The sequence below is a fragment of the Anopheles merus genome, chromosome 2R (genome assembly GCF_017562075.2).
Source record: "Anopheles merus strain MAF chromosome 2R, AmerM5.1, whole genome shotgun sequence".
NCBI lineage: Eukaryota > Metazoa > Arthropoda > Insecta > Diptera > Culicidae > Anopheles > Anopheles merus.
This window is the reverse complement of record NC_054082.1, coordinates 2158489-2171246: the sequence shown is the minus strand read 5'-3', so window position 1 is coordinate 2171246 and position 12758 is coordinate 2158489. Positions and strand designations below refer to the sequence as shown.

The window sequence follows — 12758 nt, the reverse complement described above, 5'->3', positions numbered from 1 at the left end:
AAAATCATAAAAAACCACACAGTTTAGAGTTAAACATAATGCAAACTTATACACACACACACGACCGGAAACACCCGGTCCAAACGAAATGTTCCAGTGGCAGTTTTAAATGCTCGATACAATATCGACGACGCGAAGAAGTGCGCTAGTAGTGTCATAGCTTTATGGTTGATAATTTCGAATATTTTATTAACTTTTTTGTCCACTATTCTGCCTTATATTATTGTTACTACGACGTTTTCGGCGACGCTTTACAAAGAGACCCGTCCTACCGCGGATGTGATGCTTGTGTTCGTAGGAGCTATTGGTAGGAAATAATAATAATAATAAAAGAGCCTTTTCGCTTCTCAACGAATACTTTCTATTTTCTTCATATGACTGGCAAATTCACTTTTGCTTTATTGATTTCATTTCGATAAATCCTTCCATCCATCCATCCGGTCCGGATGATGTCGTTCGCGCGCAGTGTGTGGTTTCACAAAACAGGCAACAACAAACCCCCCCGACCTTCCGACTCACCACCGCGATCCGACCCCGATGCATATTGAAACTGTCCCTCTCTTCTTCTTCTTCTTCTTCTCCGTAGTCGGACCGGCGTTATGCTCTTTTTTTTTGTTTGGCTGACCATAGTGCATAGTGCAATGAAGCGGGCGCGCTCACAATAATCTAATTCATTCCAAATGCTGAAGAAAAAAAAAACAACCGATCATTCGCAACGGTGTCCATCCTTTCTAACGATATGTGTATGTATACGTGTATGTATGCGTGTGTTTGTGTTGCGGTTAAACATTTCAAATACGAAACTAAGTTCCACCAATCCCGTGGAGTTCATGTTGCGTTCATAGAGGTTTGTATAAAGAAAAAAATACTTAATTGTAAGATGAAAACTGCTGGAACAAATTAGAAAGAAAACGGTTCCCTCAAGACGACGCTCAGAGCTCCACCAATAGTTCAGATTTTATCAAATGTTTTTTTGTTTTTTGTTTTTGTATTCCCGCTTTTAAGTTGGTTTGTACTTGACTAGTGTACCAACTTCGGCCTTCCAGTTAGCCGCCTACTACGCCCAACCTTTTCCAAACACAATCCCTTTCTTGAACGCACATAAGGCTAAATGCTAAATTACAAATCCTACTAAACCTAGTAAACCGTTAGCGATTAGGGTTGATGATGGTGGGAGAGAGTATGGTAAAAGAAAAGAAAACAAAAAAAAGATCGACATGCAAAAGCAACCGGAAAGATTACCCGAACACGAACATCTGGGCACTCCAATGGCAGCAAACAAGTGGGGACAATTTCAGATGCATCGATTCCTTTCGGGGGGTGACCCACCATCGCGAGTGATGCTGCGAGAGCGAGAGCGCGCGTTACATTGCGTTGCGTTCCGTTATTTACATGATCGAGCAGAGCCCGGACGCTTCGAGACCGCTCGTTACCCGTGGCCGCCTGTTCAACTCGATGCCCAGTAGGCCTTCCTTCAGCTCATACGCAACATCAGTGGTTTCTTCGAACGCGACCTCAGCGACAGCATCGGCCGCCACCGGCGGCGTCGCCACGGACGACAATTCTTTATTATTGGACTGTTCGGCACCGTTCTTCTCGTCCCGCTCTTCCAAACTGCCGCCAGCGCCGCCACCGTCATTGCTCGCCTCGTCTTCGACCCCTTGGCTATCGTCATTAAAATTATTCGTATTTACACCGTTGCTTCCATCGCCAGGCTCACCGTCGTTGTTGGTCGATGCCGCTGACACCTGCTGATGCTGCTGCTGCTGCTGCTGCTGCTGGGCCTTACCCTTCGTGATGTTGATTTTGATCTTGTTCGGCACAACCGTGGCCGACTGTGGCGCATCCTGCAGATCGACGTTGCCATCGATCGTTGCCTTCGGTTGCGCCACAATGCCCATCTGGTTGGACGATTCTGATGGTGATGGAATGCTTTCAGCGATAACGTCTTCGTACGGTTCTGGGAAAATATAGTACACACACCGCAATTTATATAGAGACGTTCACAACGTGCAAACACGAATCAAACACGTTCGACGACACAACTACACACAGGTTTTTCCAGGGGTTCTCATAGTTGTGGGACACTTTCTATACTCTTTCTTATGGGAAGTGAGCTTCATATGTTGGAAATTGGACTCTATGGCACCCTGTTTTGGACAGGCTTCTTGGATATTCCTATTGGATTCGTCCAACAAGGGTGCTATAGAGTTCAATTCACTTTACAGTAAGAAAGAGTCAATAAAGTGTCCCACAGCTATGACAACTCCTGCAAAACCCTGTAAGAAACTTCCGTCCAAAAGTAACACCACATCGTATAACACACTTACCCTCTTCAGCAGCATTGTTGGCGGCCGGAGAACGTTCCGCCACTTCGACCAGGCTGGACTCGATCGTGCCGACGTCCTCGAATAGTGCATCCTCTTCGTCGGCATCGTCCTCCTCCTTCGGTTCCTGCTTGATCTTAACGCGCAGCAACGACGACAGCGAGCTCGGATCCTGGCTGCCATTGGACGCCCCTTCGCCCGACTCACCCGGCGGTTTGTCCTCGATCGTGTCCAGATCCGTCACCTCAATGTTGGGCTCCTGTATGAACAGGTCCTCGTCGATTTGACGCTCCTGGAACTCGGGCCGCGGCGATTTTGCACTTCCGGCGGCGCTCTTCGCTTCGTCCACCGTGGATGATTGCTCGGCCGCCTCCGCATCGCCTTCCTTCTTTTCAGCCGCTTGCTCATCATCGTCGAGGATTTCCTCCACGACGGGCTCCACGGCAGGTAACACGATCACATCGTCGTCATCGTCATCGTCCTCCATTCCATTATCTGCAAAAAAAAGCACCACATATCGGCGTAACCAAAACAAGTCCTCCCCCGCCCGTACAACTCTCCGCTCGTCGGCTTACCCTTTTTGCTAGCTTTTGATTTGTCTTTTCCTGCCCCATCAGCGGCTTCGCCATCCTCGCCAGCCTCGCCAGCCGCGCCGCTCGTATCCATGGCTTCATCAGTCTTCTGGCTCTCATCCAACGACGCACCGAGCGTCCCATTGCCCAGCGTCGTTTCGGTCATCGTCAGCGACGCCTTGTAGTCCTCGTAGCACAGCGGATGGTACGTGCTGCCATCGACCAGGATCGCGTTGCGCAGATGCCACTCCTCCGTTTCCTCGTTGTAGAAGTGTTCGAACACATCATGGCACATGTGGCACTGGCGGTCGCTCTCATCCAGTCCGGCCGGGCAGCTCGGCTGCGGCGCATCGTCGTGCGACGAAAAGTCATCCCCGTCGTTGCCGCCCAGGCCCATTCCACCGCCGGCGCCGCCCTTCTTAAGCTCGCCCTGGTCGGTCTGCTGCGTCTCGAACCAGTTCTTCTCGCGCTCCTCCAGGTCCTCGATCTCCTCGTACTGGATCCAGTCCGACACGTCGTAGTACCACTTGCGCGAGTGCGCCTTCCGGGCCGAGTCTCGATCGCGCCGATTCTGCCGGAAGTGCCAGTCGAGATGCTGGCTGTACTTCATCGTCTGCTCGGGCGGGAACCGTACGCCGCAACTGCTGCACTGCATGCCCGAGAACAGCTGGTGTACGACGGCCGCTTGGCGCTTCTTGATCGTTTCCGGCTTGTCCAGCAGCACTGGCTCAATCTCTGGAATGGGTGCTTTATCCTTGTCTTTGGATTTGCTAGCGTCCTCTTTTCCGTCCTTGCCGCCAGCGGACGTACCGGCACCCGCCTCGCCACCCGCAGCCTGTGGCGGTGTCGGCGAGGATGATGTGCCCGCCCCGAGCTTCGTGATAATGCCGGCGGCAACTATCTTTTTGTACAATTCTTCCACATTGATGTTCGCCAGCAGTCCTCCGACGGCGGCGGACGCGTTTGGCTGTTGCGCAGAGCCCGGCGCAGAGCCGGCCGCTGCCGAAGCTCCCACGCCTGCAGCGGCGGCTGCCTTCTCGTCCGCTTCTATCCTATAGCCGGGACCATTTTTGCCCGCCGCCGCCCCCGTTTGCATGGCCATCGAGGGCATCAGATTGGTGAGGTAATCGAGCCCGGTGGAGGTTGCGTTCGCGCCCGCCAGTCCCGGATGCTGAGGGCCGATTGCGCCCGGCGGCAGCGTATTGATTCCTCCGAAGCCCAAACCGGCCGCTCCGGGCAGTGCGGGCGGTGCAGTGGTGGGAGGAGCGAAAGGTGGATTAAGTGGCACCGGTGGCTCGAGCGCGCTAGGATCTTTCGGTGGAGTGCGCAGGTCCCGGTACAGGGGCGTGCGAATCATGTCACGGATGTAGACCCGCCCCGGCACCACCTGATTCGGCAGCGCGGTGAACCGGATGTAGTAATCGCGGTCACGCGATCGCACCACCATCGGCAGCCCGCCGTAGTCGACCGGGAAGGGCTGCTCGTCGATCAGCACCGTCAGCAGAAAGTCCGCAAACTGTAGCCGATGCATCACGCCGTACACCTCGAACACTTGCGGCTTGCAGTCGAGAAACACCGGTATCATGTACTTCGCGTCGACGATCATGTTAATTTTGCCGGCGACAAGATCCTTGCGACTGTCGCCGATCTTCACCTGCGGCGCCGGGCCCGCGATTTTGAACACTCTCGGCTTGCCGTCCAGCATGATCGTCGTGGGCTGGTCGCCGAAGTAGCACTCATACCAGGAGTCATCGATGTAAAGCTCCCTCGTCGGCGCCCCCAAACGCATCTGATAGACTTTATTCTCAATGCTGACCGATTTGTAGGGCTCGTTAAAACCCAGCTCGAACGTTTCCCTATCATCGACCACCACCATGCGCGCACCCTTCTGGAATCCGATCTCCTTCGGCTCGTCCCAGTTCATGAAGATGACGGCTATTTCCTCGTAGAACCGAATCTCCCGCTGGATGCCATCGATATTGATCGTACGCACGCTGTCGTTCAGCTTCGGCAGGGCCGGATTCAGCATGTTGGGAGCCAAGCCTCCGAGCACGCCCAGCGGAAGTGGACCAGGTGGGGCCGGGAATCGGGACATACCGTCCGCCATTACTGGGAACGGTGCCTGCTCCCACGGGCTTGGTACCGCCATTCCGGGGCGAATTCCACCGCCTAGCGGAGGTGCCACCACCATCGGTCCTCCAACGATCGGACCAACGGGACGGTTGGCCCAAGCTAGGCCTGGACCAGGCTCTACCCGATTCCATTTCGATTCACGTATTCTTCGTGGATCTGTTGAAGGAAAAGAAGAGTTTACGGGTTAGAACAGTTATTTTGGAAGAGCGTGAAACCATTTCCTTACCTCGCTGGGCACGGATATCTGGTGGCGGAACGGACGTAGGCGGAATACCGATACCGGCGAACGGTGCTCCTTCGAAGGGCTTGACTAGTGGAGGCTTTCCGTCAATCGGATGTATTTTACCTCGGAAATCATTTACGATGCCGGAGCTGCTATCCTTCGGATCGTTTAGCCGCATCGCCGACAGGCCGGGCGTCGCCGGGGTCACGGACGTTACGATCACATCGTCTTCGCCGCTCATCGACCCATTATCGTCGATCCGAATCACCGACTGATCCTGCCGCTTCACGTGCTCGATGCGCTGCGCCTGGCGAATCTTTTGCGTCTCGTTCAGCTGAATCACCTGCTTCATCAGGATGTTATACTGCTCGGGTGTAATTTCGCCCTTTTCCATCTGATCCTGAGCCTGCGCGATGATGGTTTTAATGTTGGCGTTCATACTGTCCATCGAATTATCGTCCTCATCTGCCGCGTCGTGATGATGAAGGCTCTGCTGCGGAAACCGATGATCGATGTCCCCTGGTTTGGTAAGGGAGACGATGGATCGTCGTCGCTCGATAGGATCATCTGTAGGAGAGTTTTTATTATTTATTGCCAACTGTTATGCTCCAAAGTCTACAACACTACTCTACAAGACGATGATACATACCTGGTAATTTATTGTACAACAGAGGTCTGCCAAGCTTGTCCTTTTCAAGTCCTTTTGCACCGTGATTGCTGTTGGTTTTCTCCGAAAGGGGAGATCTAGGCATGTTGACAGCGTTTTCCATCTAAAACGCGAAGGGAATGTTGTAAATCAATCATTTAAACGGTCCATTTGTCGCTCAAACCCCACCCAACTGTTGTCCTTACCTTTGGGAAATCTACATCACGTGCGTCATCACCCATCAATAGAGTTCCTCCGATCGGCAACTGTCGAAGATCGACATCTTCATTGCCGAACAATCTAAATGGATGAGAAAATGATGAAAAATGTATCGGAACATAATGTTTAATAATGTACACTCCTTAGCTATACTTACGCATCTATCATTTCTGCCTTGCTCTTCTTAGCGTTCGGTTCGTCCGAATTGATGGGGCTGCTTCGCTTCTTTCCGCTTGAGAATTCATCTCCATCATCCAGTTCTTCAGATCGCTTGGACGGAGATTCCATCTTCGACGATCTCGAACCGGACGCGTCGCCCTTGGTTCCGCCGAGAGAACTCTCGAGCTCCGGCACTAGTTTTGGCGTAAGCAACTGCAGAGGAATTGCTCGTAAATCGATATCTTTAGCAATCATGGCCGAAAGAGCTTCTTCGTCGTCTGTTGCACTATTATCTGTAATAAATTGCATAATTAAGTATAGACTCGCCTCGCGCAGTGCTACTGACAAATGGGACAGGCCACCCCGAATTCTTTTGTTTTTTTTTTTGTTTACAGCGTTAGCTCTCCTTTTCTTTCTGCAATAAAATGTTTTCGGGTTTTATTGAAACGTTCAATGAGACTTAACACTGCAAATTCCACTGACGTCCACTACTGTGCACGAAAATCCACGAAAACAGAGCAACTACCTACTGATTAATGAAACCGGCACAATTACGGAAACAGAGCAAACTTGCAAGAAAAGTAGATCAATCACGAAAATTACAGTAAAGGTGCAACGATGAGAACACAACTTGAATCTCTAAAACGACATCGACAAATACCGGAGCGGAAGAATCCTGTATCCCTTATGCTGAAGGGATTCGGTGCCATCATCGTTTTTATTTCGCAACCAACTGTTCATTTCCGTTTGATATTGTCTATTTCTGGAGTTGCTGTTTTTTATCTTTTTTTTAATAGGTACCGCTATCGCCAGAAAGAATCCATTAGTCACGAGTTTCTCCAGCGACAGTGCTACCTGCCAGCGAGCTCGTCATACAACTCTGCGAGCACTTCTTACACTATGCGGATTACTGTTTACCCCTCTGCGCGAATGTTTGCTGTTCTACTGCGCATGTAAAACGGTTTCAGCACTGCCTCGCGACACACTTGTGTCGTTTCACAATCTACCTTCATCCCTCCCCTGACCTTTCGCGCATTGCACTCCCGAACAGAGCAACTACCGTTTGCAACGAGCTGTATAGTTTATCGAACATCAACACACTCATACCGGTTGGGGTGCTGCTAAATAATAGGAAAATATGAATGTCGCTCTTACTTTGTACTTCCGACGATTTTTGCCCCACCATCGTCACAACCATTTCGTCTGCCTCCTTCGTCACCGAAAGCCCGTCGGCCACCGGCTCATCGATCTTGATCCGTTTCTGAGGAACGCCGTAGCGCAAGTCAACGTCCCGGCCCTCGAAGGCTGCTGCCTCGCCGGCAGGATGCTGATGCTTTTTGCTTTCGACATTGTTGTTTCGCGCAAGTTGAGCCGATGGTTGTTTGCCACTGAGGGCATGCAATTCCGAAGAGCTTTTGCTTTCCGGTCGCGACTTCCCGGCTGCTTTTGGGCTGTTATCGTTTTGCGAATGACCAGAGGATGAAGATTTCTCCGAAGATGAAGATTTCTTCTTTCCAGGCGAGTGAGGTGATTTTCGACCATGGGGCGAACCACCGTCGCTGTTACTTTGGGTGCGTTGTTTCCGCTTGTCGGACCCGCTGCTGCCGGATCGTGCGGAAGAGCCCGCCTTGCTACCGCCTTTGGTCGACGATCTACTACTGCTTGTAGACGATGAGGATGAAGAGTGTTCCTTGCGGTCCTTTCGCACCTTTGCATCGTTATCGTGCCGCGATCTGTGCGAAGAAGCAGAACTATTGCTGGCTGTGGAAGATGGCGTATGTTTCTTGCCACGTGCACTGCTGCTACCTCCTTCACCTTGCGTCGACGATTCCGATCTGGTGCTTTCTACACCACTAGCCTCGGGTCGGCGATTTTTTGCACCGAAATTGTCCCGTGCAAGAGCGGATGATTGTTTCGCCGAAGGCGCACCGTGATGTGAAGCTTCCATCAAGCCAGAGGCCATAGCGGGCGGAGGTATCGCCATTGCACCCAGCGCCGCGTTGTGATTATTCATGCTGGCTGTCATAGTTGACGGAGGTCCTCCCAGCTGAGCGGCGGCCTGTTGCTTCGCCAACCGAGGATCGCGTGTCTTGACCATGTTTACCATGCCCATGGTGACGGGAGCAATACGGCTCTTCGGCATCACGCCCGGGGGTGGAATGGTAGGAAGAACTGGTAGATGACCTCCCGCTCCATCTAACGATTTGACCAGTTCCAGCGAAGGCTATACATGGGACGAACAACCATTTCAATATTGCATTTGTTCAAACACATGAAATGCATAAAGATCTTACCTCTTTTGCTACACTCTCCGTTTGGATGCTCAACTGTTTCTCCTGTTCCATGATTCGCTTCTTGGTGGTGAGAAGCTCCAGCTCCAGCTTTCGCGCCTGCAGCTCGAGCAGCTCACGCTGCTTATCCCTCAATTGTTGCTGCATCGCGATCGTTGGCTCAGGTCCCTGGAACAAATAAAGGCGAAAGGAAATGAGTAATCAAAATCATTCCCCATACACTACTCGCGCACTAGAAAGTACATACATTTGCTTTGAGAAACATAGGATTGACGTGAATTGCGGTTGGTGTTTTTGATTTCAATTGTGCTGTGATTGGCCATCCTGGATCGATCGAGTTGATCTTTACATCCAGCGTGTACAGCTTGGACTGTTGAAACACATCGTTCCACGTTTGTCGCAAGCTAAACATTTTCTCACGAATCTTTTCATTGACCTGAAAATAATCACAATTGATCTCGTCGATTAATAATGGCGCGCAGTACACTATTGCGTGGAGACATGTGTTGTGCACTTTTTACATACCGTTTGAAACACTCCGCAGAACATATTCACTATGACCTGACTGAAGAGCGTCTGATACTGTTTGCCCACATTCTTAACAATTGAATCAACGAGGTAAAGTATTGGCAGTTTTACATCTGGTGCAACCTATATTAAAATCAATGTACGTTATAACAGAAAATGTGATGACTGCATTCTGGAGACACTCTTCACTCTTCTCTTCTCTTACAACAGACTATCGACAAAACGTGTGGCTGATGATGTAATGGATGATATTTAAAGAGCAACTTGAAACTTTCAATCGTCTCAAATAGAAAAAAATAGTGGAACGTTTGTTTACAACTTATCCAACAGGATAACACAAAAAAGGGTAAGTTTTCATCGAAAGAGATGAAATCTTTGTAACCAATTTTGAAAATTATATATAAAAGTTGCGGCTTCAGAATTGATTTGCCAAATAAATGTATCGTTTTGCACACGTTACAAGAAAATGGAAAAAGATTGTAACTGAAAAAAGTTGTCTTCGCAAAAAAATAATAACTACATTAAATTGCTCATTATATTCCTTAATTTAGTGCAAACCATCTAGCAGTACGCACATGATAGGTACTGTTTTAAACAGATCAATTGTATTGTTACAAGTCTTTTCGACATTAATGTTCTAGATTGTTATAATGTTTAGGATTTTTACTCGTAGTACTACTGACTACTGTTAAAGGATATTTTGGTTGAAATAAACTATGTAAATAAGCAAACACATTTTCGACAAATACTTTACGTAATTTAACTGTAGATTCATATTACACTAAAGGAACATTTACAGTCTTTTATCATCAAATAGGTATCGTAAAAACAAACTCAAAGTTTAAATAATAACTACACTGCATCACAATCCTATCCACCATGTGTGTACAGCGAGCGATTTTGCACTTTTTATCAAGGAATAACAACACATTCCATTAACTGCCCAACAAGTCCAACAAGGCACACAATCCAAATTAAACTTAATGAAAATAATAAAACAAAATAAAACTGATCAACTCCAGTAAATCACTTTTCGTTACTTCAGATCGCAGGGAATTAAAAGATATTTCGCTTCAGAATGATTTATTGGTCAATAGTTGTTGATTATGTACTGCTGCTCTTTGGTACTTTAGGCACTGCAACCTGTCCTCGTGATGTGATTTCTCTCCTGCTTGTGTTTTAGGTATTAATTTCAAAGAGTGTGATCAGTTACTCTACTGGGCATAATTGTTGCAGTTTAGATAGATCGAGTTGATAGAATTATTCCTTAGCTCCAGATTGCAACAGTTCCATCTTTAATATACTTGGTTCGGGCAGTTTTAAAGCACAGTGAGGACTAAATACATCTTTTTTTTTTGCGAAATGGATTTTTTTAAACAGACTAAGGTTATGTTTTGGTTTATTTCGATTACAGAGCCCATTGAATGCGGTAGTATTTTATCGGACATTATTTTACCATCAGTCTTTCTTGGTACGCTTGTTGTTGCATTGGATGTGTACGTATTTATGAATTATGTTTAAAATTGCTTTCAGCTATGCTCAAAATTAAAATTACTTGGTATCCCAGCGAGACTGGTTCGTATAATCCCATTACTTTTGCGTACTAAATGAATTACTTAACTGACAAAGGGAAGACTCTGTTGGCGTTCATAACTGATTTCCATACGGGTAAATTGCAACATTCGAAAGTACTACGATTTTCTAATTTACAGGATGTGTGGAATAAAGTACAAAATGGCGCTCTAGACATCAGATCAAAACGTAAGTGAAACATGTAGTGTGAATGGGGTGCCATATTGTGAACTAGGATTCTATGTTGCTACGCAACGCGCTTTTGATAATGTGGGGCCGCAAAGTGCACGGGGAAGAAACATATTTGCGCTAACTGTTTACCATATATACATTTCGAACGCGTACATCTTGTGTAAACACTTCTCTTAGTGGGATGGAATTCACAAAGGCGGACAGTAACATCACAACAATTGGATGCGGAGATGTACATATGAACAATGAACATAGAATGAGGAAAGGCAACATCTTTGTCCTTGTTTGAAAATGAAATTCTATCATCACAACAAATATCACAGATCATTTCACAGGCATTATAGTTCCCTCACATTACGGCATATTTCACAAACGTTTTATCTGAAACTGTTGGCCACTTGCATCTTGCAACTTTTTTATGATTTTAATTTTACACTGGTTACAGGTACTTTTGCTAGATTCACTACCGAAAACGATCCACCGAAACGGTTCCCCATGAACCGTTGGCCTCTTAATGGATATTTAGCTGTAGGTAGTAGAATGTATAAGTATCGACATAAATTGTTTAACCTTTGCCAGGTGCTTTTCCACCGCGTGCACGATGATTTGGGCATACTCGAGGTTTTCCTCGGCCAGTATCGTCAGCATGTTTATCAGCGGTTTGCTGTTGACGTTCAGGTCGGCCAGACTGGACAGGTATTCTTTCTCGATCTGCTTCGCCCGGCCCTCGGCATTCGCCGTCGCCTGGTCCATCACTGCGCAGGAGGTGCCCTTGGGCTGCACCGGGTCACGACAGATGGGACAGATGCGCGGTTGAATTCGGACGGTATTGAGCCGCCTTCGGAAAGCGGGCTGGGCGTTCTACCCTTTCCCGCCTACTCTCTACCGCCACCGTACAGCCAGCCGCTGTCTCCTGACGCTGCACACCAAGCGCTGGACGAACGTCCGTTGCTTCCTGCCGTACTTGCGACCACTGTGAATGGAAAAAGAAGGCATATTGTAACAATTGCGACAGACATTACGGCAGCATTGTTATGGAGGGAGTCGCGGAACAAAACTCAATATTACAACACTCCGAACACGCACCGAGTGCACCGTGCAACCGTACGGAAAGCACTTGAAAACGAGCACTAGTTTCGCAAAACAGTGAAATCGTTGGCTAACTGCTGTTTGTCCCTACATTCACGGATACATTGACCATACCTCCGCCAAATCGAGTGATCTTGAACGCACAGTTGAACAGGAAACTAATACCTAACCAGCTCTATGGCCAGCAACCTATATAACAAAACGCTTACAAAAGGCTGATTAGCTAAAGTTCGGCTTCACATCGACCACTACACGCCGGAATAATGCAGAACAATTAACAGTGGAACACACACACACATCTACGAACACTGGAAACTACATTGAACACAATGAGCCGTAGTTGGACGTACAGAAAACATCGAATCATCCATCTTATTCGATGAATCCGCCTCAGCCGTGCGTACTTTTACAAAACACATCGCATTTCATCGCGCGGCTACGTTTTCCTTGCTTCTTGCTCTTTTTCTACGTTTTCTTCTCGCGTTGAGTCACACTGTTGCATTTTTTCACTGCCCATTTACGCCCCTAATAACACCGTTCCGCACGATCGAACACACTCCCCGTGACTCACCTGTGATCCAGAGCAGAATTTGCACAGTTTCAGCTGGAATCAAATCAGTTTAACACTTGAAATTGTACAATTTCTTCGCACTGACGAAGCGCGTGCCTGCTGCGCTGTGAAAATTTGCCAACTTTTAATCGATCGAGGATGAGCACCCACTTTCATCGATTTCTGTGACAGTTGCGGTGTCACGAAAAGATGAAATGGCAGTTCTGTTGGAATTGACAGTTGATTTCCAAATGGGG

General features: G+C 48.1%; 1 protein-coding gene across 2 annotated transcripts; it reads right to left on the bottom strand.

Moving 5' to 3' along the window:
- Positions 1–779: 779 nt before the first annotated feature.
- LOC121603734 lies at positions 780–12663 on the bottom strand. Of its 2 annotated transcripts, none has more exons than XM_041932922.1 (13): positions 12523–12663; positions 11433–11835; positions 9096–9221; positions 8818–9006; positions 8574–8738; positions 7435–8503; positions 6278–6572; positions 6108–6201; positions 5905–6025; positions 5259–5822; positions 2903–5188; positions 2331–2822; positions 780–1960 (listed from the first exon to the last, which is right to left on the bottom strand). In XM_041932922.1, the coding sequence occupies exons 2-13, from the start codon at positions 11613–11615 to the stop codon at positions 1389–1391; spliced, it is 6156 nt and encodes a 2051-aa protein (XP_041788856.1). In that variant the 5' UTR covers positions 11616–11835; positions 12523–12663; the 3' UTR covers positions 780–1388. The 2 variants fall into 2 exon arrangements, with proteins under 2 accessions (XP_041788856.1, XP_041788857.1); XM_041932923.1 differs by lacking the exon at positions 12523–12663 and adding an exon at positions 12066–12216.
- Positions 12664–12758: the final 95 nt, after the last annotated feature.